Source organism: Colletotrichum jinshuiense, chromosome 3, assembly GCF_051148585.1.
Source record: "Colletotrichum jinshuiense chromosome 3, complete sequence".
Lineage (NCBI taxonomy): Eukaryota > Fungi > Ascomycota > Sordariomycetes > Glomerellales > Glomerellaceae > Colletotrichum > Colletotrichum jinshuiense.
Window position 1 is genome coordinate 3,216,355 of NC_139310.1, and position 27,934 is coordinate 3,244,288.

Genomic DNA, 27,934 nt, shown 5'->3' on the forward strand with positions numbered 1-27,934 from the left:
CCCCAGGAGGTATCCCGCAAGGATTTCCACTCAATATCACCACCTCAATAGATCCCGGGGGAAGCTCTGGGGAGGTTGGATCGAGGATACCAGCCCGGAGAACTTGATGACATACTGCATGCAAAGCGCCGTTGCCGTGGCTTGGGGGTCACAGATGGTCTCATGTGCGGAGTGTGGGGAAGACCGACGGGACGACGCCGTCCCTCGAGTTCATCCCATTAGCCGCAGTCGGAACTATAGTAGGGTATCTTTCTTTTTTGTCTATCCGCAGCCTCCCGGGACCCTAATCGTCAAAGCGTCGCCTTTTCTCTCGTCTTCTTTCCGACGCGGCTCTTGGCACAGCGTGCGTGGAATACCGCAAATGACGAAGCTGTACCACTCCCGAAGCTCACAGCGCTTCAGCCCTACTCATCGGGGATGACAAGATCATCCGAGTCGACAATCCATTCTTCCTCATCGCCCCAGGTAGGGGCGAGGACAAATCTGCCCATAATCTTTCCCATGCCAACGCTGTCGCCGCCAACGATGCCATGCTTTGTCTTCTCGTCCGACTCCTCCACAATCACCGCTGTTGTCAAAAAGTTCATGCCCGCAGCGGGGCTGAGCTCCAGGGTTCGTCCACCCCAGTCAAGCTCAACCTTGCCAGACTTGCGAACCTTGAGCTTGCCCATCATGCCGGCTTGGGAGACAAGCTGCGATATATCGGTAAGGTCGATATCCTTGTCGATCTCCTCGGCCTTGGGCTTGACTTTGTCTTCGGCATTGGTGAGATCGACCGATTCGCTAGTTTGATCCAGCATGACAACGTCGTCCGGCTCAGGTTTGACCTTTGGTGTAGTCGCGGGATGCAGCGGTGGAAGCAAAGGCGGGAATTGGAAGAGGTACAGTCGCCCATCTTTGTCCTGTACAGCGTCTGTCTCTGGGGCCTTTGAGTTCTCGTCGGAAACAGTGCCCAGTTCGCTTAGCAGGAGTTGCATGTCGTGTGTGATCATTTCCACCTCTTGGTCAGCTGTTGCCTTCTTCGTCTTCGGTTCGGGTGTAACCTTCTCTTCGGCTTCAGGAGTTGCAGATTTCACGTGGGCGTTGAAGTCAACCGGCGCGATGTCCATGGCCCCTGGTTCGGCTCCAGGTTCTGCCTTGACTTGCACCACTCCCTTGGGTGCAGCGTGCCAAACCTTGGTTTCTTCTTCCACGTGAGGGACAGAACCGGGCCAGGAATCACCCCCATCAACCCAAAGACTTTCTTCGGCCTTCCCCTTTTCTTCTGCTTCAAGTTCGGCCGAGGTCGCAATGACCTTCTTTTCTTCCTTCTTGTCGATTCGAGCAATACCCATGGGCCAAATGTTATCGGGCTTCGAGCTGATAAGGGCAGCTGTTGCTTCGTCGTCGGAGTCCGGCTCGCGGTCGACCGGGTATCCGGCGAGTCTGTCAGCGTTGATTCGGGCTTCACGATGGCCAGATGCCTCCCCAAAGCCACCGCCTTCCCTCTTTGCTCTTCCCCCTCCGCCTCCGAAGAACCCACCGCCGCCGCCACCGCCGCCGCCTCCACCCCAGCCTCCAGAGGACCTTGCACCCCCTGGTCAATGTTAGTCGTGCATCCCAAGCTGTTAGATAGAATGCCAACATACCCTCTATGTTTATTTGCGAGAATGGGCCGCTAGCAACCGCAGCTCGCGACATGAACCCACCCCGGCCCATGGCATCTCCACGAGCCCTCCGACTGCGACCTCGCGAGCGGGCTTGCGCTCGAGCTTCGGCCTTTGCCCTCGCATTATCCTTTTCCAACTCTTGCCGAGCGAGAACGTCTCGTGCGGCCTCGTCTCTGCGCACGTTCTTGGGGCGAAACCTGCCAACCGAAGTGCCTCGCGTCGGCTTGGGTGTCGCGGAATCTCTGAGTGGCGCGCCGGTTGCCGAAGCGGTACCCAGCGCCGAAGAAGGCCTCGAAGTTGACGCGTTTAAGGGAGCATCAGCGCTTTGTGTGACACTGGCAGCCCCCCCTCTTCCACCTCTGCCTCTTGTTGCTCCTCGGCCGCGAGCCCTGCCGGCGCCTCGAGCCGGGGGTGTTCCCTCGGGCATGGTGACTGACAGCTCTAAGTCGAGAACAATCAACGTTGGAAAGGTTTCGTATCGGTGTTTCTCGTATTGATCAATCGCCGTCGTCGTGGGGTGGGAGAAGATATTGGAGTTCTGTATATAACGACCATGAGAGAGTCACAGACGCCGCCTCGAAAAGAGAAAAAGATGGTTGATTACCTTAGCGTGGTGGGGGACCAAACGTCCGTGGGAGGTACCCTTGTATTTTTTTGCACCTCACCTTTTCTGTTCCTGGCAGTCGCGCACCTGAAGTGGGGTTGTGCCACCCCGCGTCGGTTACCGTCTGCGCCGTGGCCTGCTGGGAAGAGAATGAGGGGCACTGAAGCACGGGTGAGACGGCGGTGGTACGTCGCTGCTCATCGCCCTGGCTCAAACCATCAGTAGCATCCGTCCCTATAACGAATAATTCTTGGTCAAGAGCAACATGTATAATATCACTAGTCTATTGTTATGACATGTCCGTTGACCCCCCCCATTGGCATCAAGATGTAATTCTGTGTTTGAAGAACCTTCTAGTTGTTACATGGAAGTGAACTGTATTCTCAATGCCAATATGTTGGTTGGCCTGGCAGCCCGGAACACATGGATATGTTTGAGACTTCTCTCATCCTCTGTCTCACTTGACGCACATAAGAGCCTGCTCTCCGTAAAGACTCGCGATACTGCCTTCCCGACTCAGCATATTACCAACCCACACTCGCCCGGCTTCAACGGTGCTTGCCCCAAACTTTACGATGACACAACCCCTTACCCTCGCTGCCGACCATAAAACGCCGTCTTTTGTCTCCATCTCAATGCGTCTCAGTCGCCATAACTCGTTTTCGGTGAGATTGCTTTCCTCCTTGGCCTTTGCTTCCGCCGACCTAAAATCTCTGCCGCCCAGACGGGGCAAGGCCCCAAACTCATCGAGGAAAAAATTGCCCAGAGCTTGCATATGCGGGCCACGGAGGATCAGAGTTCCGAACAACCCATTCCCATGCATCGAGTCCCGTAATGACCTTCCGACCAAGCCTTGACTGTCTCTGTCCAAGATGACTGTGTCTCTCACAAGGAGACGCTTCTTGCTCCCTCCTGTCTCGCCAGATGACCAAACCTCGTTACGTCCCGTCCACTTGACAAAGCTCCAGTCCTCACCCCGAGCTGTCCTACCTTGCGTCACCCAGTCCAATAGACACAGAGATGCGCTTGGCGCCACGGTGAATATTTGTGTTTGTTCGTAGACGCTTCCGTCGAACGGCTGGACTGGATCTGGCAGTTGACAGAGACCGGCATTCTCCTCTATGTGGACCTCGAGCGTTTGGCGCGTGACTATGTCGGTAGACGCAGACTTGAAAATCTTGGTGTGGCCTTGAGTGACAATGCTGAGCTTTGCCGCTGGTAAAGCACGGATGGACAGATTCACAGTGTCGCCGCCAACAAGCCCCCCACCATAAGACAGCAGGAAGACCAAAACACTCTTCTGGTCGGCCGCGGGGGTAGGAGATATGAGTTTCAGAGGGTACTGATATGATATAGCCTTGAGACCCGAGAGCCCGTTTGGCAAGAGCTGGGCAGTGAGGTGGCCCTCGCCGGCAGCCGACGAGGATTTAGGAAAGGGGGAGTTCATCGTTATTTTGCCAGTCTGGTTTGCCTTGCGGTGGTGGTGTGTATCTCAGGGGTGTCTCTGGCAAGCCATTCTTAACCATCGATGGTCTTATTGGGTTACTGTACGGAGTCAGAAGTGGCTCTCTCTAGGAGGTGGGATGTTTTTAACTCGGGTAGTCAAAACGACAGGTTGGGGCAGTTGCATACTCGAAAACGCTCAGTGAGTGAGCTGGGTCGCCTTTGAAGAGTTGTTGCTTTCTGGGATGACGGTCACAGCCCGAGATTGCCTGTAGTGGCATAAAAAGTCAAGTTGCGGAGTACGTACGGTACCACCACCGCTGGCGCCCTTACCCCGGTCTCTGCAAAAAGATAGATAGCAGTTACAGGTCCCTCGAAGGATCACAATGGCACTCGAGAACCCGGGCCACCATCGTAACAGTGTGCCTCTGTGCATTCATATCGAGTGACTGCCTGATTGGGCAATGGCCGATGCTGCACCCGCAACCCACCACCAGACAAAGCAATCAACCAACACGAATTCCGCCCATCAACCCTCTTGGGGTTGCTCAATCGTTGCATGTATGAGCCTTGTCTTGACGGCGAACTTACCCCTTCATCACACGGATGGTTAGCCATTGCCTTACCAGTTTTCCACTTAGCATTCCGACCAGTCACCGCTGTAGATGAGCTGTCGCAGGTGAGTAATAGTAATCTCTCTCATCTTAACTTAGGATCTCGATGTCGGTGAGTTGCGCACAGCAGGTGCAAGCCTGGGACGCTGGAGTTGCGGTACGTACCTGACGTTACTACGCTGTGTCCTGTCGAGCTCTGGTCCTTCCCGCACCAGGCAGCACAGTGCTCATTCGCCAATCAGCAACATGACACGCACAGTTCCTTCTCCGTGCCACCGCACTTCGATCCACCCGTTTCCCACTCGCGAATTTGGAGAGCCGCCCGTCACCTAAACATCCTCGACGTACACGCACCATCTCAACGCGACAATTTCCCTCGCATGCGCCACCAGCCCGAACCCTCGCTCATCGGCGCGAAATTATTGTCGCGATTGCTGCGGTCATCTCTACATCTCAGTGACTATTCCATCACTGCGCGACAACATGGAGAGCGCGACAGCTTCACCCGAACCCGAGTCCTCGTCGCGTCGTCGATCCGGACGCGTCGTGCGAGCCCCCGAAAAGTTCAGCCCAGAACCACTTACCGCACCCAAGCGCAAGAGAGGCCCCGAACACGATGAGGATGACGAAGGAAACGAGGATGACGAACCCGAGTCGGATGATACGATGAGCGATGCCGCCGATAGCGGTGACGACCGTTCTCGCGCCAGACCTAAAAGACGATCAGGCGCATCGCAAGGGAACCGCGTAAAGAAGCCCGCAACGAAGAAACCCAAGACCAACGGTGTGGGCCCGTCCAGTCATTCTGCAAGCCTGCCATCGCGGCCCAAGAAGACGGTGAGAATTGCTGCCGTCGACAAGCAAGGGGAAGGCCTTTATGGTAAGCCACCACCCTGGAATGTTGTTCCCAGCTCCGTCACCTGACACGTCTCTGTAGCCGATGTTTTTGGTTCCGGATTGCCCTCGGATGAGGTTGCCGACAAATGGCAAACCAGATATCAGGCCAACGATGCCCTTGCTGTTGTCGAACTTGTCAATCTCGTGCTGCAGTGCTCCGGCTGTGACCTCGAGATTACCGAAGACGACATCCGGGACCCTGATAACTGCCAGGCTCGACTGACCGAACTTCAAGATCTATTCCAAGAGGCACGTACCTACTCCGAGTCGATGCACGACTAGAATTAGCAAACACAGGCGCTAACCTCGTGCAGGAGCAAGTAACAGAGTATCCACTCATCTCCAGAGCGAAGAACACCAAGGCCTTCCGTGACCTCCTCACCGGGTTTTTCAGGGGTGTCGTTCGCAGTGTCCACGAGACAGACGTTCTCTATAATGACGCGACATTGATGGAGAATCTCGTCCGTTGGATAGCATCCATGTCGACATCATCGCTCCGTCCGTTCCGACATACAGCGACAACTGTCATCCTCTCCCTTGTATATGGCTTGATTGATGTTGCAACAACCCTTGACGCCCGAATCACTGCGATTGAGCAGCAGGTTTCCCAGGCTAAAAGGGGCAAGAACAAGGCAAAGCTGGCAGAAATGCAGCGCACATTGGACGAGGCAAACAACAACAGAGAGTTGTGCGGTCACCACATCAAGGATTTCTTCGACACTACGTTTATTCATAGATATCGAGATATTGACCCGCGCATCCGGACGGAGTGTGTCGAAGCCTTGGGTTCGTGGATCATAGGCCTTCCCACAGTCTTCATGCAGCCGGAATACCTTCGGTATCTGGGTTGGATGCTCTCCGATACCGTCGCTTCCACTCGGCAAGAGGTCCTCAGACAGCTGGCGCGCATTTTCAGGCGCGACGTTCAGCAGCTCGGCCACTTCATCGACCGGTTTCGACCTCGTCTCATCGAGATATCCACGAAGGATGCCGAGGTTTCCGTGCGCGTCGCGGCCATCTCTGTTATCAACGTCCTCCGAGATACCGGAATGCTTGAACCAGACGAAGTCGACTCAATCGGCAAGCTCATCTTTGATAGCGACACCAGGATCAGGAAAGCAGTTGTCAACTTCTTCGTCTCCTGTGTCGATGATTCTATCGAAGGCAAGATGGAAGAGCTTGGGGGGCAGGATGCGCTAGATGAACTATTCGGCGAAATCGAGGAGGACGATTACAACTCACCCCGCAGCATATGGGTCAACATCAAATGCTTAGCCGAGAACCTCGCAGCATTCGATGCGCAAGTTGAAGGCGAGCAGCAGGACGCTAATCCTCAAGGTCTTGCTGTTGCTGCTGATGTCACGCAGGCGAACGTGCCTGACACTAGGATATCGCTTGCTTCCCAGGCCCTCTTTGAAAAGGTCCCCTACGTCAAACAATGGGAAATGCTAGCAGGATACCTCTTGTACGACCACACTATCAGTTCCAGGTCCAGATCCAAGTCAAATGGTGCCTCCACCGAGACCGCGTTTAAAAAGGCAGTCGGCCCCGTGGGGTCTGAGGAGGCCATTCTATTGGAAGTATTGGCATCGGCAGTGAAGATGTCGATGCTCCAATCCGCCGAAATTGAAAAGAACAAGAAGAAAAGCGGTCGCCTGGAGGTAACCGAGGCGCAAGAAGAGACTGCCCTGGAATTGGCAACGGTTATTCCCCAATTGCTCAACAAGTTCGGGGCTGATCCTGCTACCGCGACAATTGTTCTCAGAATGGAACACTTCCTGGACCTTGAAGTTTTCCAGACATTGCGTCAAGACTCGACCAAATATGAAAAGCTGTTGGACGAAATCAGCACCCAATTCAATAGACACGACGATAAGCGAGTCGTTGCAGAAGCTGCTGCTGCTCTCCTTCACTCTCGTCAGTATGATGAACTTGAGGAGCTGACCGACGGAAAGCTTGCGGTGCTGTGGGAGAATGTCATCAACACATTGCGCAGCTTCGACAAAACCTGCGAGCTTTCCATTCGCGGAAACCTGGAGGAGGAGCATCTCACGGCGCTCGCTACCGTGCTGATGAAGATTAGCGAGCTCGCTCGCATCTCCAACTGCGTCGAAGTCTTGGAAACGGAAGGTCGTGCGGCTGATTCGATGTCATCCACTATCGAGATACTGGTCAACATCGTTAGCCGGGGCACATTTGACCAGCCTAACGAGGAACTCGATGACTTGGAGGATGAGGTAACTTCGTTTGCAATCAAGGGTATCCAGTTCTACTTCATGTGGAAGGTACGGAGCTGTCAGAAGCTCATCCAAACCGGAGCCGAGATACCCAACTCGGTTGTCGATCAGCTATCCGTCCTACGCAAGAAGTACGACATTGGCCTGATCAAGACCCTGTCGTCGCGGGCTGTCATTGATGAGATTCGTATGTTTGCAACCGGCGCCCTCTGCGATATCCACGTTCTCTTCGGTTCTCTACGAAACTGGTCGGAAGAGGCTCGCGGCAATGCAAACTATAAGAAGCTCGCTAGTCTGACACATGAGCTTGAACCCAAGCTTTTACCCGAGCTCATCTCTATCTATGATGGCGTTGAGCGGAGCTTTGCCAAGAGAACGAAGAGGACTCTTAACGAGCCAGCTGAAGATGAAGAACCAATGGATGATGACGACTCGGACGATGAGGAAGACGAAGACGAGGGTCTGACCCAAGAAGAAAAACTCGCTCTCGAGCTCAAGTCTGAAAAGGCTCTTTGTGAGCTGGCAGCCAAGTACGTCTTGGCCATTGTCCAAAAGGTCTTGGATCAGACCGGCCCCCACGCTGGAAAACTGCGCAAGCGTCTTCTCCGAAACCAAGGCAGGCTCGGAAAGAACTTTGGCGAGGTGGTCGCGTACCTCGACCCGAGCAAGGTCCGTGAGCACCTGTACGGCAAGAAGCAGGCACAAAGGGCGAAGACACCATCGGCCAAGTCAGCCATCGCCAAGCCCGCACGTAGCGAGGAAATAGTCGTCGATGACGATGACGATGAGGAAGACGCGCTCGATGAGCCCGAGCCGGAGCCGGAAGAGGGCTCCAAGGAAGACCTTCGACGACGAGAGCTGCTGGAGGAAGAGGAAGAAGAGGAGCCTGAGCTGGAGGAGGCTCTCGCCAATAATGATGCCGACGACGACGATGTATTGGGCGACTGAACCGGATTTTGACTTCGACTGGTGAACACATGTTGATTTTCTTTGCCCTGTTCATATAAGGATTCTGGCTTTGAGCCCCTCCCCTCCCATGCGAGTTGTGCTGGCGTATACTTTGCTTGGGCGAAGGCTGCCTTCATGTATCGCTCTTGCGGGGGGTAATGTTGGGTGTGACGGCGAATTCAGGCGCCGGTCAGGAATGGCTCACTGGCTCACGGCGTTGCATGGATCAAAAGACCATTGGCTCTTATAGTAGCTAATACGACACGATTTCATAAGGGATGTCATTCATACCAGTCCTTGCACCCGGCTTTGAATAACGGAACTGTGATGACCACCCCAACCCCCTTTTCCGCCTTGTACTCCGTGCCAAAAAATAACGTTCTTACACGCCAGATATCTTCGTCCCGAAAAGGCCAAATACCCTTTCCCATCGTTTACCCTTCCCTGCGTCTGCCTTCGCAGAGTTTGACTCCCTGACCTGGACGCCATACTGGCGTATGCAGCAAGTAAAAGGCCGGTTTGAGATGGCCTGTTTGGCAGTTGCCTCTTTTCCGGGTCGGCTTGCCACTTCGTCATCGGAACTGTCCAACGGCGGCCGTTCACCAGTTAGTTTCTTCCCCGCCCTGGCCTTCGGCTTTTTTATGTTGTCCAGCAATTCTTTGCTTTTCTTCTCTTCGAGGTCGCCCCAAAGGATAAACATCCTCTCGCGCAGCTGAGCCAGCGCCTCCGGGTTTGCGCGGAAGTTGCAGGCATCGAGTCCCGTGAGGAGCTGTGCCTCCATATTGTCCACCAAGACCCAGAAGCTACTGTCTTTATGGCTCTTTTGATCCTTGCCCGCCGCCGCGTCCTGGAGGCGCAGGGCGAAGCGCCATTCCCAGTTGCACTCGCCTACGAAGCCATCGAGGGTACCTTGGTCTTCTACCTCTGACTCCGAATCAGTACCAGAGTAGTCTGATAAGACGTCGTACTCTGTTTGCTTGACGGGGCAGGCAAAGTTTTGGAGTCGTGGCGGATGGAAGTCGACAACGCGTACGTTGGTGCGGTATCTTGCACAGGTGAAGGGAAGTTTGACGATCGGATGTCCGCCTTGGACAGTGGTTTCGTATGTTGCTAGCTCGAGGATGGTAGACACGGGCACAATTATTTGCTCCTGGTTCTCGCTTACCACCCGGGGGTTGAGATCGGGAGGCGCCTCTGTTGGGGTGTCCTTCTGTGCCTTTCCTGCAGCCTGTGCTCTCTGTTGCGCTCGTCTTTGCTTCGAGTTGAGACGCTTCTCTTCTGGTTGGTCCGTTGCTGATCGCTTCTTGGTCGTCCCCTGGGTTGACTGCAGCTCCTTGTGCTGGGCTTTCAGTTCCTTTTCATAGTCGCGCTTCCTTCGGATGGCATTCTTCATATTTGGGTTCATGCTCTCGGGATCGTCTGGGGGGACTAGCACATCGACATAGACCTTGTTTGGGAAGGCCCCGCGGTCTTGGCGAAGGTACCCCTCCAGATTTTGTTGGTTGGATCCATATTTGATATGGACGTTGAGTAGATGAACCCAACTCCCAAGTTTGACTCTTTCTCGGATGATAGCAGCATGGGGCTCGTAGCAGGTTACCTGCAGGCTCCTCTTACCAAAGGGGCCACTCCAGTTGTCTGCAGATGTACCGGCCTTGTCGGTCCTAGCGGATGTGTATCCGTAGGGATCTCCATCCTTGCAAACTTCACGAGCCTGCCCTTTCCACATATAGTGAAAAAACTTTGAGTTTTCGGTGTAATCCGAGACATAGAGTCGTACCTTATCACCAAGATCGTAGGGTTCTTGGACAACCTGTACGATGAGGTCGTGGAAAGTACAATCCTGGACATCTTTTAACTCGCAGAGCTTGTTCTTGACATTTAGTGACCGTATGGACTGGACCTGGAACTGTTCAGCCTCTGGGATATAGCTCTTATCGATATTGTGATACAGCCAGGATATGTACTGCTCGTGTTTGGGGACCGGCTTCCGCTGTGAGTCGCGGGATGCGGGCATCAAGGGGTGTGAGGCTGGCTTAGGGGGACTGGGTATTTTGGCCGCTGGGTATACATGGACGGTTGTGGTCCAATGCGTTATGAGAGACAAAGGGTTGCTGCCTTGTCTTTGGCACTGAACTACATGTTAATCGAATGTAGGATGGCAGGGGTGAAGATGGACTGGTCACCTTCCCGTTGTAGATGACAACGACATCACCAGGGCCGACAACATCTGGCAACTCGTTTTCGGGTCGAAACATATTGAATTCCAGGTCGCAGTTCTGGCCCGAGATTGACATGTCACAGAGCCGTATAGTGCACTTATAGTCTGCTGCCGAGTCAGCTCTACACAGGTTTGATAAGGCTAGAGGATCCAAAACGTACCTGGACCCTTTGTTGGGATGGGACGACGAAAATCGACGACAAGACCAATGACGCTTAAAAGGGTGTTCGGCGTAGGCTTCTCGTCCAGAATGTGCAGTATTGGTTTGATGTCTGTTGGGAGGTCCATGGCCGTATGGGTGTTTGCGTCAGCCATGTTGGCTGTTGTTCAAACGATGGTGGGCTGTGGCATTACGCCCATAAGGTACTTCAAAGGGAGAAGCCCGCAACGGCCAAACGTAGCTTTCTGCAAAGAAGCTCCCAGACATGAAGTTTCCCTAAGTCCTTTCAAAGATTGCTAGGTGGCCGGCGTTGCGTTGGTTCAGTTTCTTCCAAATGCCAATAGCTAGCTAGCTACTTGACGCGTGCGACGCGTTAAGCTGCCCCACTAAATGAGATGTCACTTCGCTGAAGCATGTGCCTTATTCTGCCTGTCGGCATTGAGGTGTGCGTGTACTCCGTACCTTGAAGAGGAAGGAACATATGCACCGGCGAGGGGCTTCTGAGACAGGCTTGTCACCTGGCGGCCACTGCCAAAAGCGACCTGAGAGCGAGCAAAGTAACTAAAGGGATTTAGGTGATGTGTGGAGAAGTAGGTACCTTGTTAGCGGTTCATGACATAATGCCCTGCCAACCCAGAGTTAACATAGTAGACGGGACGATACGGCGGGGCTGCGTTCTCATATGGGAGTACTTTCTTCACTATTGAATTAAACCCTATCTCCTGACTCAGCTATTGAAGGTAGCGGGAAACTTACAAGTGAGGGGCCTAAAAATCACTTGCTGAACCTGCTCCCCTCCAACGGGAGCAATGCAAAAAAAAGGAAAAGTTCGCTTGCGGACACGGCACCCAGCAAGAAGACGTAACAGCTACCTGGGATAAGCCCACACGGCAAAGCAAGACGCAAGTAATCGGTACGTTCCCGTCCCCATTGGGCTTTAGCATGGCCCTGCACTTTTCCATTTCTTCGACCCGCTCTTTCGCTTCATCCCCCCCATCTCTCCTTCATCTCTCCCCTCCCAATCATCATAAATTTCCCACCCCTCCGTCTACATCAACTTTTCTCCCAGCGTCCTGACAACCAGCTCAAGAAATTTTGTGTTGACAGGCGCAATCCTACCTTCCTTCACTGCGCAGCACGAAGCGAAAGGCACCTCTCGATAGAGACGGCATTTACGTGACGTCTTCCCAAACAGTTACCAGTCAACCGTTGCCTTTACCCCTTCCTCCTGACGGGCGGCCAGAAATTACTGTTATCCAACATCAACATCCGCCACAACAACAAAGATGGCTGACCGGTACATTCCCGAGCATCGCCGCACCAACTTCAAGGCGAAGAGCACCTTCAAGCCGGAGGAGCTCCGCCGCCGCAGAGAGGAGCAGCAGGTTGAGATTCGCAAGGCGAAGAGAGAGGAGAACTTGGCCAAGCGTCGTGGTATTGGCACTGGCGAGAACAGACCCGGCGCTTCTCTTGGAGCTGCTCCCGATAGCGACGATGATACCGCTCCCACCGAGTCCCAGGTCAGTTTTTCCCCCTTTTGCGCCGTCGCGGCGTACAACTTCTCTTTGTTGGCACCCCGCCAAAATGGCAACACCCTTCGTCTTATTCCTCCCCCCTCTGTTGCCACGGCGCCTCACTACTGCCCCACTTCCCTTGCACGAGTCGGTGCGGACCTCATCGAGCGAGTCCAGGCCTGCGAAACAGGCTCAAGATGAGGCGTGCACCAAGACGCTTCTTTTCCTCGGTCATCTTATATCATTGCCTCTGCCAGCTTTGAGCTTCAAGATAAACATGCTGACCACAAGTAGCTCAACGAGGACCTCCCTCAGATGGTACAGGGTGTCTTCTCGGAACAGATCGACCTTCAGATCCAAGCAACCACCAAGTTCCGAAAGTTGTTGTCCAAGGAGCGCAACCCCCCCATTGAGGAAGTCATCAAGACTGGTGTTGTCAGCCGTTTCGTCGAGTTCCTGCGATCCCCGCATACCCTCGTTCAGTTCGAGGCTGCCTGGGCCTTGACCAACATTGCCTCCGGCTCCGCGACGCAAACCCAGGTTGTTATCGAGGCTGGTGCCGTTCCTATCTTCGTCGAGCTTCTGGCCAGCCCTGAGCCCGATGTGCGAGAGCAAGCCGTGTGGGCTCTCGGCAACATCGCCGGCGACAGTCCCCACTGCCGTGATTATGTCCTGAGCTGCGGTGCACTGAAGCCTCTTCTGGCCCTTCTTGGCGACAGCCGGAAGCTCAGCATGTTGCGCAACGCTACCTGGACCCTTAGCAACTTCTGCAGGGGCAAGACCCCTCAGCCCGACTGGAACACTGTAAGCATACCCCTCTATTCTACTGCGGTTGTAGATAGCTAACATCGCCTGCAGATTGCTCCCGCTCTGCCTGTGCTCTCCAAACTCGTCTACTCTCTGGACGACGAGGTGCTCATCGACGCCTGCTGGGCTATCTCATACCTTTCTGATGGATCCAACGACAAGATCCAGGCTGTCATCGAGGCAGGCATCCCCCGCCGTCTTGTCGAGCTCCTCATGCATGCCTCTACCTCGGTCCAGACGCCTGCCCTTCGCTCCGTTGGTAACATCGTCACTGGCGACGACGTCCAGACTCAAGTGATCATCAACTGTGGTGCTTTGCCCTGCCTACTTTCGCTTCTCAGCTCAAACAAGGATGGCATCCGCAAGGAGGCCTGCTGGACGATTTCCAACGTTACTGCCGGTAACTCGGCCCAGATTCAGTCAGTCATCGATGCCAACATCATCCCGCCTCTTATCCACCTCTTGTCAAACGGCGACCTGAAGACCCGTAAGGAGGCGTGCTGGGCCATCAGCAACGCCACGTCGGGTGGTCTCCAGAAGCCCGAGCAGATTCGCTACCTCGTTTCCCAAGGCTGCATCAAGCCTCTGTGCGATCTCTTGGCCTGCCCCGATAACAAGATTATCCAGGTTGCTCTGGATGGATTGGAGAACATCCTCAAGGTTGGTGATCTTGACAAGCAGGCTGCTGGAGAGGGCCCCGACTCTATCAACCGCTACGCACTGTTCATTGAGGAGTGCGGCGGCATGGAAAAGATCCACGAGTGCCAGACCAACGCCAACGAGGAAATTTACATGAAGGCATACAACATCATTGAGAAGTACTTCTCCGATGAGGAAGAGAACGCCGATGAGGGCATGGCACAGGGCACTGGCCCCAACGGCACCTTCGGCTTCGGCACCAACGCCGCTCCTCAGCAGGGCGGCTTCAGTTTCGCCAACGGCGGCGACTCGATGGACATGTAAAATCATCAAAGATTGTCACCGCAATTCGCCGTACTCTGCTGTTTCAGCAACTTTGCCAACCTTGGATCAACCCCAAAACAGCCCCATACCCCCTAACCCACAGCACCATCTGTCACTCGTCCCCTTTCTGTCAGCGACGCATTACGTTTCTTGCTCCGCTGGCGGTTACACAACATCCCCCACACATACACACAACACCTGCAATCGGCGTTCTCTAATATGGCTTGATGGAAGTGATTGGAAGACATTCCCAATTGGGAGAAGACAGGTCCTTTGGTAGCTTCAAAGCTCCAGCCTGGGAGAGAGGAAGAAAGAAGAACGCGGATATGGGCCGAAGGACGCGGTTCAGCGGACATATGTGACATACCTGCTGCTTGGTAGCTCCAGGCCGGGGTCTGACTGACCTAGAACGTCACAAATGGCCATTGAGGTGGACTTGTACACCACACGCGAGACTGGCCACAGCGCCCAACGCCTCGTCCCGGATGCAGCGGCTGTACAGGAGACGAGTTGATTGATGCTAGTGCATCTCGACTCGGGAGATGGAAGTTTGGGCTACACGACTTGCTGCCGGGACCAAGTGGTATCTGGCCTTATAGCGTTCATAGCCAGCATTCCGCATACGTGGAATTCAACGTTAAGTTAACAAACAGTAAAAGCAACTCTATGCCAGCGACTATTGCTTGTAACTTTCAGATCCTGTGGCGTCTGTTGACGATGAGATCCGCGGCTTGATGACATAGAAAAATGACGTGCACGGTGCAAGTAACGTTCCTCCTCTTGATTTTGTAACAATGTACGTCCAAGACTAAGGGAAGGGAAGTGATTGACTCGTTACTGCTTCCGAAGGACCTATTGTTTTTGACCCGTGCTCCACTGACAACCCAGCCTAGATAGGCTGCACAGGCCACAGGGTCCCTGAGCAAGCGTGCCTAAAATGCCTTAGCAACCCCCTAAGGCATAACATAATTCAGGTGTGGTTGCAGGAGATTCCAGGAGGCTAGACCCCTCCACTGGTGGACAGGTGAGAGCAGCACGACCTGACCTCGGAGAACTGCAAATGCAAGGCTGTTGAAGTTGGTCATGTTCGCGCTCAGCCTTTCCACATCACAAAGTTTAGCAGACAACTGCATATTCCCGACACTTGTGCACCACAAACACGCATACGCATACAATCGCAGAGAGTATGCTGATTCTTTCAATCAAGGCGACATCATCTAGCTCGACTTGATGAGCTTGGCAGCTTGAACGACAGCAGCAACGCTCGCCGGACCGTCGTGCTGTAGCAACATGGATGGTCGCGTAGTTCGAGGTGTCCAGCGCGCCGCGCTGGAGCAATGGTCTGACTTCATAGCCAAAAGCCTTGCGCATCGTCTAGATCCCGACAAGTTTGAATCCTACGTACCGTTTCTCCAAGTCAAGCACCCGTTGCCTCCCGTCGCCGTCGCCGACCTCTTCTTACGACCGCAGTCTCATAACCATGAGAGTCTCGACCCTCGAGTTCCGCGCTACCTCCAAGTTCTCTCCGATCTCAACTACATCGATACACCTTCAATCCTAAAAGCATTGTACAGGTACTCCACGTCTCGCGCGCACTCTCGTGAGGCCGCGCAAACTTCCAATGGCGAGGCACAACGGCCAGAGATCCCACGGTGGGGCAGCTCGTATGCGGCGGAGGAGGTCATGTTCTACAGACTCACCAAGTCTGTGGCGCAAGGAACGGCTATACAAAACACAGAGACTGGTCTCGAGATTGCAAACATCATGGCCAAGTGGATTGCGCTATTCACAGATGCTGCCACGGCCTTTACGGTTGACGTAATGGGGCAGCTTCACAACAGCCAAGTAAGAGAAGAAATGGAATCCGCCCGTGCCGCGTTTGTTGCTCTTCTCTTGGGTGTCTGTGAGAACCAAGTCGTTCTCAAGTCATTGAGCAGAGCCGAGTCACAAAGTATGCCCCCCCCGCCCCAATTTTTCTATTCCTATATGCCAAGCTGACCTGCTGGAAGACACCAGAAAAGCTTTGTCCGAGAGTCTCGCAAACTTTGTACCGACTATCATGCAAAGTGCTGGTCCTATTGCAACCCGCCTGGATATGTTCCGAACGAGTACACTAGCAGGGTTCGAGCCTGTTGATGAGCAGAAGAACAAGTCGAACGCCGAGATCGAAGACCTATTTGATTCGACAGTGGCACTTGAGAACTTCGTGGTTCCCGAGCTCCCAATTGTAAATTCGAGAGCCGGCTTATACATATACCTCAATGCTGCGGTCAGTACTATTTATATGCAGTATTATGGAAGATAGATACTGACGGGGCGCGGTACAGCTTGTTGGGCGGCCGTTGATCGACGACCTAGCCATCTTCAACTATTTGAATAACAGGTATCAGGTAAGCGTCATTGAGTGACTGCCTTTTTGGAGGCTGCGGCTGACCCTGCCAGGGCGATGTTCAATCAACGACTATTGACCTCATCCTTGCTTCATTCGATGTTTTGGCCAACGCCGCTTCACGCAATGAAGGCAACGCGGCTGCCCATCTCCTACGCTCATTCCTGATGAACAAGCTACCACTCTTGATCGAAAATCTGAGCAAGCATATGTATCCTCCCTTGACTGCGGAATACTGCATCACAGAAGCCCTCGGTCGCGTTGACACAACCACTTTCCCTACACTATCATCAATGTTTGACGAAACTAGAAACAATAACCCCTTTACGGATTCTGTACGGGAAGAATTTTGCTGGGCGTGCTGTCTGCATGGCTTGGTAAGAGAAAGTAGCATTGAGACTCTTCTTGGGGAGACACCCTATCAGTCGCTCCCAGCTGGTGGAAGATACATCAAGGAAAACCTAGTTGCAGAGTGCCTCGCAGATCCCGAAAGAATGCAGGCTCTGATTGGTGAGCTGGACAGTAAGGACGGAAATGCTGGTGCAGTGTGTCAGGCCTTGACTGAGGTATGTCCCCCCTCTTCGCAATAGTTTACCCAACTCTGACTTTCGTAGGTACTGGGACAACTGTGCAGAAATAAGGAGACGATGTCTCTGAAACTTCTGTGTAGCCAGCTGGCTCAAAAACCGCTATCTCTTGATGTGATGTTGATGTTTGAGAAACCAGCAACCATCCTCCATCCGCTGTGTGACCTTCTAGACAGCTGGAAATATGACGAGGACCAAGGGGAATATCAGCCCGTGTACGAGGAATTCGGGTCAATTCTTCTACTGGCCATGGCCTTTGCGTATCGTTACGGCCTATCGGCGTCGGATATGGGAATCACCTCCCCTGAGTCCTTTGTCGCAAGGTTACTTGGCCAGGGCCACCAGAGCCGACCGTTTGACGAAATGTCAGACCAAGAGAAGGGGCATCTTGATGGCTGGATACATGGTCTTTTTGACTCCGAGGCTGGTGGCCTAGGCGATGAACTGATGTCATCATGCCCGCCGCAAGATTTCTATCTGCTGGTGTCTACCCTGTTCCAGAACATCGTCCTTGCCTTCAGCACGGGTCACTTGGCCGAGGATAGCCTTAAAGGAGGTATCGAATGTAAGAATGCCAGTCATCTCTCGTCCCATTCTGATACTGACTCGACTTCAGATCTAGTCGACACTTTTCTTCTTCCGTCACTCGTTGTAGCAATCACATATCTTGCCAACTCGCTCTGGGTGGAACGATCTGACTGCCAAAAGGCAATTGTCAGGGTTTTGAACTCCGTTTTAGCACCTACTTCCATATCAAACGAGGCGCAGGCTATGCTCTCCTCTGTCATGAACATAGTCGCAAAGCCGTTGGAGCATTCTCTGCGAGCATATCAACGATCGGATCCCAAGAGCCAGGAAGTTGAACCACTTCTTAAAGCAATCAAAGACAGTATCCCCTTGTCTCGGCGAACGGGGGCGGCCGACCATACCGAGTTGGATGCTTGGTCGTTGGGAGGATTTTCGAACTCTATCCGCCAAACACTACAGCAACTAGTCCAGTGGAGTATTCACCCGACAATGGACAGGATGCCTCCTGCATACACTCATCGCCAGATGCTTGTTGCATTGAAAATCCTCGGCGCGAAGCGTCTCCTGCAGCTCATTTATGAAGATATCAGACAGCAAACAGAGACCGGCAGCGGAAGCATTATTTACGATGTGGCGACAGCACTGGTCTGCGCGCCTGACGCAGTCAACACCCCGTCATCCCAAGTCAATTTTCTCGACAACTCGGGCAATATGCCGGCTCCCGTCCAGAGGAAGCTAGCATTGCGGGAGGTACTAAAGTCGGACGCCGAAGACTGTAAAAGACTGCAAAAGACAGACATGAACCTGGCTGAGATTGTTGTCAGACTATACCGCAAGGTGGAGACTCAGATGGCCGTCTCTCAAGCTGAGGCTATTCAGGCAGACACTATGCTACAGACTGGCCTTGGCCTGAGTTTGGACGCTGGTGCAGGCTCGCTTGACGACGCCATGGCGGCTGCAGCTGCTAATGTCGCACAGGGTGACGGTATGTCTGTGGACAATGTCAGCCTTGACCTAGGTCTGGGCGGGGTTGGTGGTGATATGGGTCTGGGCGGCTCATCGAACAATGCTGGAGGCCCCTTGGACCTGGGAGCCGATGACCTCTTCAGCGGTCTTGGAGCCGGCGATGACTTTCAATGGGACAACATGGACCTATCCTAGGTTGCTTAGGGCGGGTTGTATTGATTCCATCGGCCTGGTGCACGAACTTGCCGGCGCAAAGGGAATTTGAACGATAAAAACTGACTGGCCTTGGCCGCAACAGGATAGCATACTACATTACATCTGATACCAAAGAAAATGTGTTCAACTTCTTGTTCTTGTTTCTTCCGTCACTTCGTCTCCGGCCAGCTACCAATGATGAACTGCGAGTTGCACATGTTGGTCAGTTCCCAGTCCTCAGCGCCCATTTCAGCCTTCATATTCTCGTCACCCTTGCCACCACATAGGCCCCCAACGAACATGGTAGCCATAAAGTGGTCATCCGTGGCGTGCGCATCTCGGTACTTTGGATGCTTCATCAAGCTCGTCACCTTGCGCCTTAGCATCGGCCCGCCACACGGTTTCTTGCCGCGGATGGTCTGGCCATAGACGGCCTGGTCGGTGGGAACATCCTCCTCGTAGGCCGGGCAGAAAGTATCAATGACCTCTTGGCGGAAATCAAGGGCCCAGGGCTCGGGGGGTGTAGGTTGTGCGAAGTTGTCGCGGAAGCGGAGCATGGGCCCCCAGATATTGCGGAAGAGATTATGGACCGACCCGCCGGACCCAATGAAGAGGGTCTTGTGCTTCGCCGCTCTTAGGGGGCGGAGGGCGGCGCCAACGGCAACGTGGAAATGAGGGTCGTAGAAATCGTTCATGGAGATTAGGGTCGTCGGTGGGCAGGCTTTTGGGAACATGCGGATTAGGATGAGGTAGGTGTCGTGAATCCAATCGAATGTCGGGTCGGTCTTTGAGGCGATGCCGGCAGCAGCGAAGTGAGATTGGATCGTGGGGATGTAGTCGAGGTCTGGGTTGAGTTTGTAGGGGTGGTATTTCTGAGGGTTGACATAGGAGACAGGTGATTTTGCGGGCTTGGGATGCGCAGAGATGAGAACTTGGCCAGGAGCGTTTGTCGCCCAGTGTGCGCCCTGGTGTGATTCGTGAGTATAGGCGTGTTCCGCGAGGTGGGGTAAATGACTGGACGATGAGTCTCCTGCTTACCATCATGACAACGTGCTCGATTCCCTGAGCTAAGGCTTCGTCGCCGCACTTCTTCCAGTAAGTGGCCGAGTCGCTCTCTTCGCCGAGCATCATGGTTGAACCATGAGCGAAAAGGAAGACGGGATTCATGGGACCCTCATCTTTGCTTCCAACAGCCATGATTGTATATTGTATGGGTTCAAATTGCCTTCGTGATCTAGATTATGTGGTGAGAAAGAAGTAGGCGGGTATCTGGTCTGGCGGGTTTTCTATTCAACTGGCACCTCAGTATTTGATGGAGTTGTTTCGGGGATGTGAGCTGACGTTGGCCTTCCGTATGTATGGGTTGTCTCAGACTGAGATTGAACTGGTGTAAGTGGCTGCCCGATGGAAGACAGCTATGCCGGTGCTCTTTGCCACACCTCAATCCAATACGGCCCCATCGGCGAGCGGAAGGCTTTCTCAGAGTGGTACATCCATGATCGCTGGCCACCTCGATAAACCCAGCCAGCTAGCTAGGCCTTGAATTAGGTAGTGTTAGAGGGTGCTTTGACCTGGGGAATACGGGGCCGGCGGGGCCGAGACGGAGACACGCTGAAGCCGGGGTAGCCCGCCACTTTCCGAGCGTAGCTCCAATTTAGGTAGACGGCAAGAACTGCCGGCCCGCTGCCGGCTCACGGTAACATGTGCCTGTGCTGTTGTCCCTTTTGAAGCACGATACGAACTAGCTTCAATCAGGTTGTTGAAGTTTCTGAGTAAGCGGCCAACGCAGATCCGCAGTGTACCTAATAAGTATTTGCAGTAACATCAAAGGTCATTTGCCCCGCACTAGGGTCGGTTGGAAGCTTGCACAGTTAAGAGTGAACATGTGAAGACCGTGTTATTATGCAACACACAATAGATTGCATGTGTATTGATAGACTAAGGTACACTACATAACTACACGTATTGTGAGGAGAAAGATGCTCAACCTCTGAGCTTAAACGCATAATCAAACACCCGCCGTCCACCGATCCAAGTACCGTACGCGACGCCCGGCAACACGACGCTCATGATCAGACTAGCCCCCAACAAGAAACCATGCTCGAAGAAGCCAATACTGCTGTTTCCCGGCTGTTTCGTCGGGCGGAGCGGCGCGACAGCAAGGGCTCGCAGGCCTTGCACTGTGATAGCTCCGGAGCCGGTAAGGAGCTGCTCAGCCTTTGCCAGCGCATCTGTCGGCTTCTCGATGAACTGCGGCCGGGATACAGAGAACATATCCTTGCTATAGCGGAACGTAAAAGCCGGGTCGTGTGATATTGGTGCTGCGGGGCCGAAGAGGAGGTTAGACGGGATTTGATTGACGAAGGACGTATGCGCGGGGAGATGTTGAGAAAGATATTTTGCTGCATCCAGACTGGCAAAGAAGTAAGCGGCCAACAGAGGACTCCTGTTCGAGGTTAGAGGTATGTTGAGGTTTTGGAACCTTAATTCCTGACTCACTCAAACTCTTGGGTGTAGATAGAGTCTACAAGGCCCGAAGAGGCCGTGATAGGCAGAAAACGGCCGCTGATTTTAAGATTCAGAAGTGAGGCCCCCCTGATGCATTTTAGTATCCTTTGCCCCGACCTTCATTAGGGAGGGTTGGGACTCGGACTCACCTGTCCTTGATATCAACCAACTTGAAGTCGTTGGATCCAAAACTTGAGACCAATCTTTTTTCCTCGGCTTCCTGCACAGCTCTTTTGGTCTCGTCGCTAGAGTTATCACTCGCGCGTCGTATCGTCGTCTCCCGCGCGAATGCAAGTGTGGCGTGTTTTGAACACGCCTCGAAAAATTCCTTCTTCACGTACTCGTTGACGAGGACCAGATCAGGTGCATAGGGCGACTTTCCGCCAAAGCTAAAGCGCGCTGCCGTAATGGCCTTTGCGGCCGCCTCGATGTCAGCCGTGCGGTCGACGATGGCGATGGCACGGGAGGTATTGGCAGAGACAAGGTGACTTGTGCGGGCTGCACTGCAGAGAGAAGTGTTGCTCTGATCTACAAGGATTGCGGTTTGGAGAAGTGACTGGTCCACGATCTTCTTCGTGATGCAGAAAACATTCTGGTTGAGGGCTCGGGGTAGGACTCTACGAAGCACAGAGTCTAGCTGCAGCAGGGTGTCTTCGAGCTATGGGCGCAGAGATTTAGTGAGGATTCAATGGGAGGGTTCAATTGCGTGATAATCTTGTACGGACCTCGAGAGCAACAACTGATCCGGCAGCCAGTGCCGCAGCGAGCGGGCTGAGTATGGAAAACAAACGAGTGTAGCCGGTCGGCCTGATGATGACAAGTCCGGCACCAGTTCGCCTGCTTGTGTTATCCTTCCCCTGGGCTACCAAGTACTCGGTCTCGAGCTCCTTTGCGAAATCAAGAGAATCGTAAAAGTTTCTGACTGCCTCCAAAGCCAAGAAGTACTCGGCTTCGATCTCGGTTTTTGATGCGCCAGTATCCTTCTCCTGAGCTGCCGTCAGGGCTGCCGACTCCTTGCGCAGTTCATTGTGGAGACTAATGAGGTTGTCCTGGCGGAAGCGAACGCCTTCGGCACGGCCGTCGACGAGCGTGACGAGGAGATTCTCAATGGAAAAATCCATTGCGATGGTATTTTAACCGAGGACAGATGGGTAAGATGGGATGTGGTTGGAGAATGTGGTTGAATGAAATGAACAGCACTTCATCAAACTGGCGAGTAGCTAAGAAGTGCGATGCGATGCCTTACTATGCACTTGCTCGCTCAAGCTGAACACATACGGCTGGGCTGGCTGGACTGGCTGGACTGTTCATGAGACCCGATGAGCCGGCGGCTCAAACAGCTGTCCGCCGCCTTTGTCTGGGGGCGTTCCGGGTGTTGGAGGGGCGGAATGTGGAGGGCAGGGGTTCTTGTCGATCTAGAAATGAGCTTGCAAGGATCAGGCGGGTGCAAGCTCACTGCTCTCCGCACTTCCGACGCAGGTCTGGGCGGATCGGGGGTCGGCTTTGCGGGGTCGGACGGGTCGACGGTCGGCATATTGATGGGGCGTCCTTATGTCGCTTTTGAAGTAAGCATCTCCAACACTCTGAGGGCGGCGACGAGTTCTGTTTCTGTTCGAGGTTGTTCAGGTTTCGAAAAATCCCTTCATTTCCCAAATACTGGCGTAAAAAAAAACACAATCAATCAATCAAGATGTCCGCAACGATAACAGACAACCCCGTCACGACGACAATCCAGCAGGACTACCTCCATGACTACCAAATTCGACTCAGCGGAGGAGTCGAGGAAGCATTTTCTCGCAGCAATGAAGACTCACCACCACCGGCGGCCGAGAACCCACCAGACTGGTACGACCAGCATCGACAGGTTCCTCCGTACAGACCTGTAAACAGAAACTTGGACATTGCGGACAGGCCATGGGGCTCAAACGGCGTCGAGTCGGCTTTCGTCTTCGTTATGTTGAACGGATGTTGGCTCAAAGGGGTGAGAGACGCGATCACAGTTACATGATACACAGATTGGACAACTAGACTAACTCATTTACAACAGATGGCCAACTGGTTCTGGAGGTCAACGGGTGGCAAGGTGAATGAGAACTACTTTAGAGCCAAGGTTGGTGGTGAGATTTGATGTCGCTAGCGGGTTGTGTTGTGCTGCATGAATCCATTTTGTACAGTAGTAGTTTTTACTTTCTTCCCCCTCGAACGTTTTTTCCGTGGTTCCTCGTGTGCAATCAACCCCCTTGTCCCACCTAATATTTCTGCAATGTGGCGATGTGGTGTGACAAGTTTTGGCAAGATAAGTATAGGAATCAAGATTGGCAGAACCAAACCCAAACCCCTCGTTGATGGGAATGGAATACAACTAGGCTCGGCTCGGCTCACTTGGAAGGGGGAAGAGGTGAGGGGGGGACGCAACAGGATCGATTGCCCTCTCCTCGCTTTCCAAGGCTTGTGCACGGTAGAACGACTGTTGCATTCTCGCCTCCCAAGACGGAGCCCGACGAGCCTCCTGTGTCCTTGCCAACCAGGCCTAAGCCACAGCATGAGAAAAAGCACCGGGGGATGGCTGTGCCGATACACAGGTCTTACCTTCCCTCCTTGCGTGCTCGTCGTACCTTGGCAGGCCCGTTGGGGCAGCCCCTCCCCCACCCTTCCGCCGGTGCGGAACGCCACGCAATTGAGGGGACGTCCAACCTTCACCACTTTCGTCATCCGCTCTGTCCGCCATCAGCTTGCTACCCGTGAAGAACGTAATTGCAATCCCGAAAGCCGTTGACTCACCTCTCAATAAAACCCCAGAAGGACCTTTTCAACTCAGTATTTTTTATGTTGATATTGAAACGTGAGAAACCAATCAACCGACGCTGAACCATCGCGCCTTCAAACAATATGTCTGTCAAGACCCCTCCCATCAAAGACCTCCTCGAGATCACCGAAGACGAGGAAAATGGCCTCACATTCATGAAGAATGTCTCAATCCCTCTTAAGGACTCACCGCTTCCTATCCGCGCAAACGTCTACCTCCCGCTCACTTCGGACAAGACGACCCGTTACCCCGTGCTGGTGACCTACGGACCCTATGGCAAGGACATCCCCTACTCCAAGTTCTTCCCAAAGTCCTTCAGCGAGGTCAGCCCAGAGCAAAGGTCAAAGTATTCGGCATGGGAGACACCCGACCCCGTCTTCTGGACCAAGCAGGGCTATGCCATTGTTCGCGCTGACGAGCGCGGCTTGGGCCAGAGTCCCGGTCTGCTGGATACCATGAGCCGCGGCACTAGCGAGTGCTTCTTCGACGTTATTGAGTGGGCGGCGGACCAACCGTGGTCCAGCGGCAAGGTTGGCCTTTTGGGCATTTCCTACTATGCTGGTGTGTTATCTCCTGTTACTTCATAGCTTCCACGGTTTGTCACTCACACTGAACTTAGGTTCCCAATGGCGCGTTGCCGCTCGCAGGCCCAAGGGCCTGGCTGCCATTATCCCATGGGAGGGCATGTCCGACTATTACCGCGACCGCTGCCGACACGGCGGTATCTACTCCAACAAATTCATCGGCGTCTGGTGGCACCGCCAGGTCCTGGTCAACCAGTACGGACGGAAGGGTAGATCCGAACTGCAGTTCCCCCCCGACGGACCAGGCGCCAGAGGCCAGGAGGACACCATCGAGGGTGACCTATCAGACGACATCCTCGTAGCCAACCGTCAGGACCAGACTCGAGATAACGAGATCAACCGTTTCCGCGACGATGACTACTACTCCAGCAAAGAGTACAACTTGGAGGATATTGAAGTCCCCGTGCTCAGTGTCGCCAACTGGGGTGGCATCCTTCTTCACCTGAGGGGCAATGTGCAGGGCTACCTTGGAGCTGGCTCTAAGTTCAAGTACCTGCGTTTCATCACGGGTCGACACGATCTCCCTTTTTATTACCCAGAGGAGATCGAACTGCAAAAGGGCTTCCTGGATGCTTTCCTGAAGGGTGAAGACCGTGTCGGCTGGAGCACACCTGGCAAGGTGTCTCCTGTGTCGCTCACGCTGCGGAAAGGCAATGTTGGCTTCAACGACGCCGAAAAGGAGAAGGCATACCCGAAGAGGGAGGAGGCGGCATGGCCCATCCCTCGCACGGAGTACACCAAGTTTTACCTGACTTCAGACCTGGGTCTGACAACGACCGGACCCAGCACAGAGTCGAAGACGGTTTCCTACAAGGCTCTTGGCTCTCTGGAGAACCAGCAATTCGTTTCCTTCACCACCGCTCCATTCGAGCATGAGACCGAAATTACGGGTCACGTTACAGCACATCTCCAGGTTTCCGCAACACCCGATCACGCTGGGAACGAAACCGACATTGACTTGTTTGTGACTTTGCGCCACATTGACCCGACGGGCCAGGAAGTGTTCTACACCGGAACGGCTGGAGATCCCGTACCACTTGTCAAGGGTTGGCTCAGAGTGAGCAACCGCAAAGTTTACGAAGACCATCCCAAACACAAGTCCTGGCTGCCGCACAGAGAATACCTCTCTACTGATGTCCAGCCCGTCAAGGCTAATGAAGTTTACGGCGTAGATGTTGAGGTTTGGCCGACGAACGTTGTCATCGACAAGGGAGGCAAGCTTGTCTTCGAGGTCAGCAGCGGCGACACACAGGGCAGCGGCATTTTCCAGCATGCTTCTGATGTTGACAGGTAAGCTTATTCGGATCAAATTCCTTCGTTGTTACCATGCGCTGACTATCTGTCGCAGATCCGTCTCCAAGTTTGCGGGCCTCAACAATATTCATTTCGGAAAAGGCCTGGAGAATTATGTCACGCTGCCCGTGATTCCCCCCAAATAAAGCGAACAGGGGTGTTGGCTGCAAAACCCCGTGCGACGTTTTTATTTATTGTGCCGTGAGGTTTGCCGAGTCTGAAGTGCGGATTTAAGCTCCGGGTTGTCGACCCGCGCGTGCCACCTTTGGTAGTTTGGGGCGGCCTGGGGAAACCGGGAACGGCGGGGGTGGGGGGTGGGGGGTGCCAATGTCGGAGCAAGCAATAGACGAGCTCCCTAGCTTCGCAGTGGAAAGCGTAAAAGAGATGCCAGCTGCTAGCTACAGTTCATGCAATTCAATTTCCCAAACAAGCCATCCCGTCGACTGAACACGTTGAACGTAATCTGACCGCAAACATGATTTTCTCCGAGCACTTCTCCATTGCCAACATCCCTTACGGAATCGCGAGCAGTGCAAACCACTCAAGAGGCGTAGCCACAAGACTAGGGGACTTGGTCATCTTTCTCGCTGACTTGGGCCTTGAGGCTTCCGATCAGATCAAACTCGCCTTATCTCAGGTAGTGACCCGCCCTTTCATCGGTGACAATAGAGTGTTGACCACCAAGTAGCCGACCCTCGATGGCCTGGCGGCGGTAGAGAAGATGGAGCTCCGGCTCCTCCGAAAGAGCATCCAGAATCTCCTATCTGACAAATCCGTGCTCTCCAAGCATGGTGTCTCCGTTGAAGAGGTTCAACTACACTTACCAATCAAAATAGGTGGGTTTACCGACTACTCATGCTCCAAGGAACACCTCTTGAACGCGGCGGAGGCCGTGTTTGGCAAGGCATACATGCCTCCGGCAGCAGAATATCTTCCCATTGGCTATAGTGGCCGACCGTCTTCCATTGTTGTTTCGGGAACGAACATTACTCGGCCGTACGGTCAATATCGTGATGGAGAGGAGATTGGCTTCGGTCCCTCGAGAGCGCTCGACTATGAACTTGAGGTGGCTTGCATTATTGGCAAGCCAACGCATCTGGGGGACCGTGTGTCTGTATCGGATGCTGACGAGCACATCTTTGGCCTCGTGCTCCTGAATGACTGGAGTGGTGAGCATTTGCCTCGTCCTGCTGGAGAAGCGTGGAGCTAACACCTGGTAGCTCGCGATATCCAGGGGTTCGAGATGAATCCTCTTGGACCGATGAACGGTAAATCCTTTGGAACTTCAATTAGCCCATGGGGTAAGTTTTCTCCACCGAGTCCTATCCTTCTGTGTTGGACGGCCTGCTAATGGCGAGCGTCATGTTAGTGGTCACACTCGAAGCGCTCGAACCATTTGCGACTGAACCGCCTGCAAAGAAGATACCCGCCCAGCCATACTTTGTGGACAAGAAAAAAGCCTCGAGTTACAGTATTGCGTTAAAGGCCGAGGTTCTGACGGCCGGGGAAGCCACGACAGTGTGCAAATCGCAGCTTAGCTGGATGTACTGGACGTTTCGAGATCTTGTGGCTCAGCAGACGATCAACGGTTGCAATCTTAACACGGGTGATGTTTTGGCTACAGGGACGGTGTCAGGAGCAGGCGACGACGAGCACGGATGCCTACTAGAGATGACCAAGGGCGGCAAAGTTGTGTGGAAAACGTCCAACGGACAAGAAAGGACGTATTTGCAGGATGGCGACGGTGTACGCATGAGTGGTTATGCGGGCGGAGGTGTGGGGTTTGGTGATTGCGTAGGATTCATCATACCCGCTCGGCCGTTCTGAACCGACAAGGAAGTCAACTCGGGAGGCGGTAATGGCTGGGGCGTAGAACCTAAGAATTCATAGTAGAGGAAGCCGCTAGCTGGATATGGGGGACCCCGAGTCGAGGTATCGTCTAGATGCTGTTGACGTCGTCTTGAATTCCGAAAAGGGAAAGACCAGGCAGGCACTTCTTGATCCGTTGGTGCGCGTGTATC

At 53.7% G+C, this 27,934-nt stretch overlaps 9 protein-coding genes across 9 annotated transcripts; 5 read left to right on the forward strand and 4 right to left on the reverse strand.

Moving 5' to 3' along the window:
• Window positions 1-404: 404 nt before the first annotated feature.
• Window positions 405-3,700, reverse strand: EsH8_III_000904 (UreD urease accessory protein-domain-containing protein; the record flags this gene model as incomplete). Its single annotated transcript, XM_083262629.1, has 4 exons — window positions 405-1,576; window positions 1,831-1,939; window positions 2,375-2,458; window positions 2,846-3,700. 4 exons carry the CDS (start codon window positions 3,698-3,700, stop codon window positions 405-407), a joined length of 2,220 nt encoding a protein of 739 aa, XP_083123116.1.
• A 1,093-nt stretch (window positions 3,701-4,793) lies between these two features.
• On the forward strand, window positions 4,794-8,392 carry EsH8_III_000905 (cohesin subunit IRR1; the record flags this gene model as incomplete). The annotated part of the gene is made up of 3 exons (XM_083262630.1): window positions 4,794-5,190; window positions 5,248-5,456; window positions 5,522-8,392. The coding sequence occupies 3 exons, from the start codon at window positions 4,794-4,796 to the stop codon at window positions 8,390-8,392; spliced, it is 3,477 nt and encodes a 1,158-aa protein (XP_083123117.1).
• A 382-nt stretch (window positions 8,393-8,774) lies between these two features.
• Window positions 8,775-10,928, reverse strand: EsH8_III_000906 (uncharacterized protein; the record flags this gene model as incomplete). Its single annotated transcript, XM_083262631.1, has 3 exons — window positions 8,775-10,523; window positions 10,579-10,718; window positions 10,775-10,928. 3 exons carry the CDS (start codon window positions 10,926-10,928, stop codon window positions 8,775-8,777), a joined length of 2,043 nt encoding a protein of 680 aa, XP_083123118.1.
• A 1,131-nt stretch (window positions 10,929-12,059) lies between these two features.
• On the forward strand, window positions 12,060-14,057 carry EsH8_III_000907 (karyopherin alpha; the record flags this gene model as incomplete). Its single annotated transcript, XM_083262632.1, has 3 exons — window positions 12,060-12,293; window positions 12,582-13,091; window positions 13,146-14,057. The coding sequence occupies 3 exons, from the start codon at window positions 12,060-12,062 to the stop codon at window positions 14,055-14,057; spliced, it is 1,656 nt and encodes a 551-aa protein (XP_083123119.1).
• Window positions 14,058-15,347: 1,290 nt separating this feature from the next.
• EsH8_III_000908 (mediator complex, subunit Med5) lies at window positions 15,348-18,722 on the forward strand (the record flags this gene model as incomplete). Its single annotated transcript, XM_083262633.1, has 6 exons — window positions 15,348-16,008; window positions 16,067-16,326; window positions 16,385-16,447; window positions 16,500-17,012; window positions 17,061-17,598; window positions 17,650-18,722. 6 exons carry the CDS (start codon window positions 15,348-15,350, stop codon window positions 18,720-18,722), a joined length of 3,108 nt encoding a protein of 1,035 aa, XP_083123120.1.
• A 170-nt stretch (window positions 18,723-18,892) lies between these two features.
• EsH8_III_000909 (Extradiol ring-cleavage dioxygenase, class III enzyme, subunit B) lies at window positions 18,893-19,919 on the reverse strand (the record flags this gene model as incomplete). The annotated part of the gene is made up of 2 exons (XM_083262634.1): window positions 18,893-19,687; window positions 19,761-19,919. The coding sequence occupies 2 exons, from the start codon at window positions 19,917-19,919 to the stop codon at window positions 18,893-18,895; spliced, it is 954 nt and encodes a 317-aa protein (XP_083123121.1).
• A 786-nt stretch (window positions 19,920-20,705) lies between these two features.
• On the reverse strand, window positions 20,706-22,351 carry EsH8_III_000910 (uncharacterized protein; the record flags this gene model as incomplete). The annotated part of the gene is made up of 4 exons (XM_083262635.1): window positions 20,706-21,168; window positions 21,222-21,317; window positions 21,380-21,888; window positions 21,956-22,351. 4 exons carry the CDS (start codon window positions 22,349-22,351, stop codon window positions 20,706-20,708), a joined length of 1,464 nt encoding a protein of 487 aa, XP_083123122.1.
• A 569-nt stretch (window positions 22,352-22,920) lies between these two features.
• On the forward strand, window positions 22,921-23,358 carry EsH8_III_000911 (uncharacterized protein; the record flags this gene model as incomplete). Its single annotated transcript, XM_083262636.1, has 2 exons — window positions 22,921-23,211; window positions 23,278-23,358. The coding sequence occupies 2 exons, from the start codon at window positions 22,921-22,923 to the stop codon at window positions 23,356-23,358; spliced, it is 372 nt and encodes a 123-aa protein (XP_083123123.1).
• Window positions 23,359-24,119: 761 nt separating this feature from the next.
• EsH8_III_000912 (Alpha/Beta hydrolase protein) lies at window positions 24,120-27,740 on the forward strand (the record flags this gene model as incomplete). The annotated part of the gene is made up of 6 exons (XM_083262637.1): window positions 24,120-24,597; window positions 24,656-25,910; window positions 25,969-26,041; window positions 26,602-27,082; window positions 27,134-27,214; window positions 27,283-27,740. The coding sequence occupies 6 exons, from the start codon at window positions 24,120-24,122 to the stop codon at window positions 27,738-27,740; spliced, it is 2,826 nt and encodes a 941-aa protein (XP_083123124.1).
• Window positions 27,741-27,934: the final 194 nt, after the last annotated feature.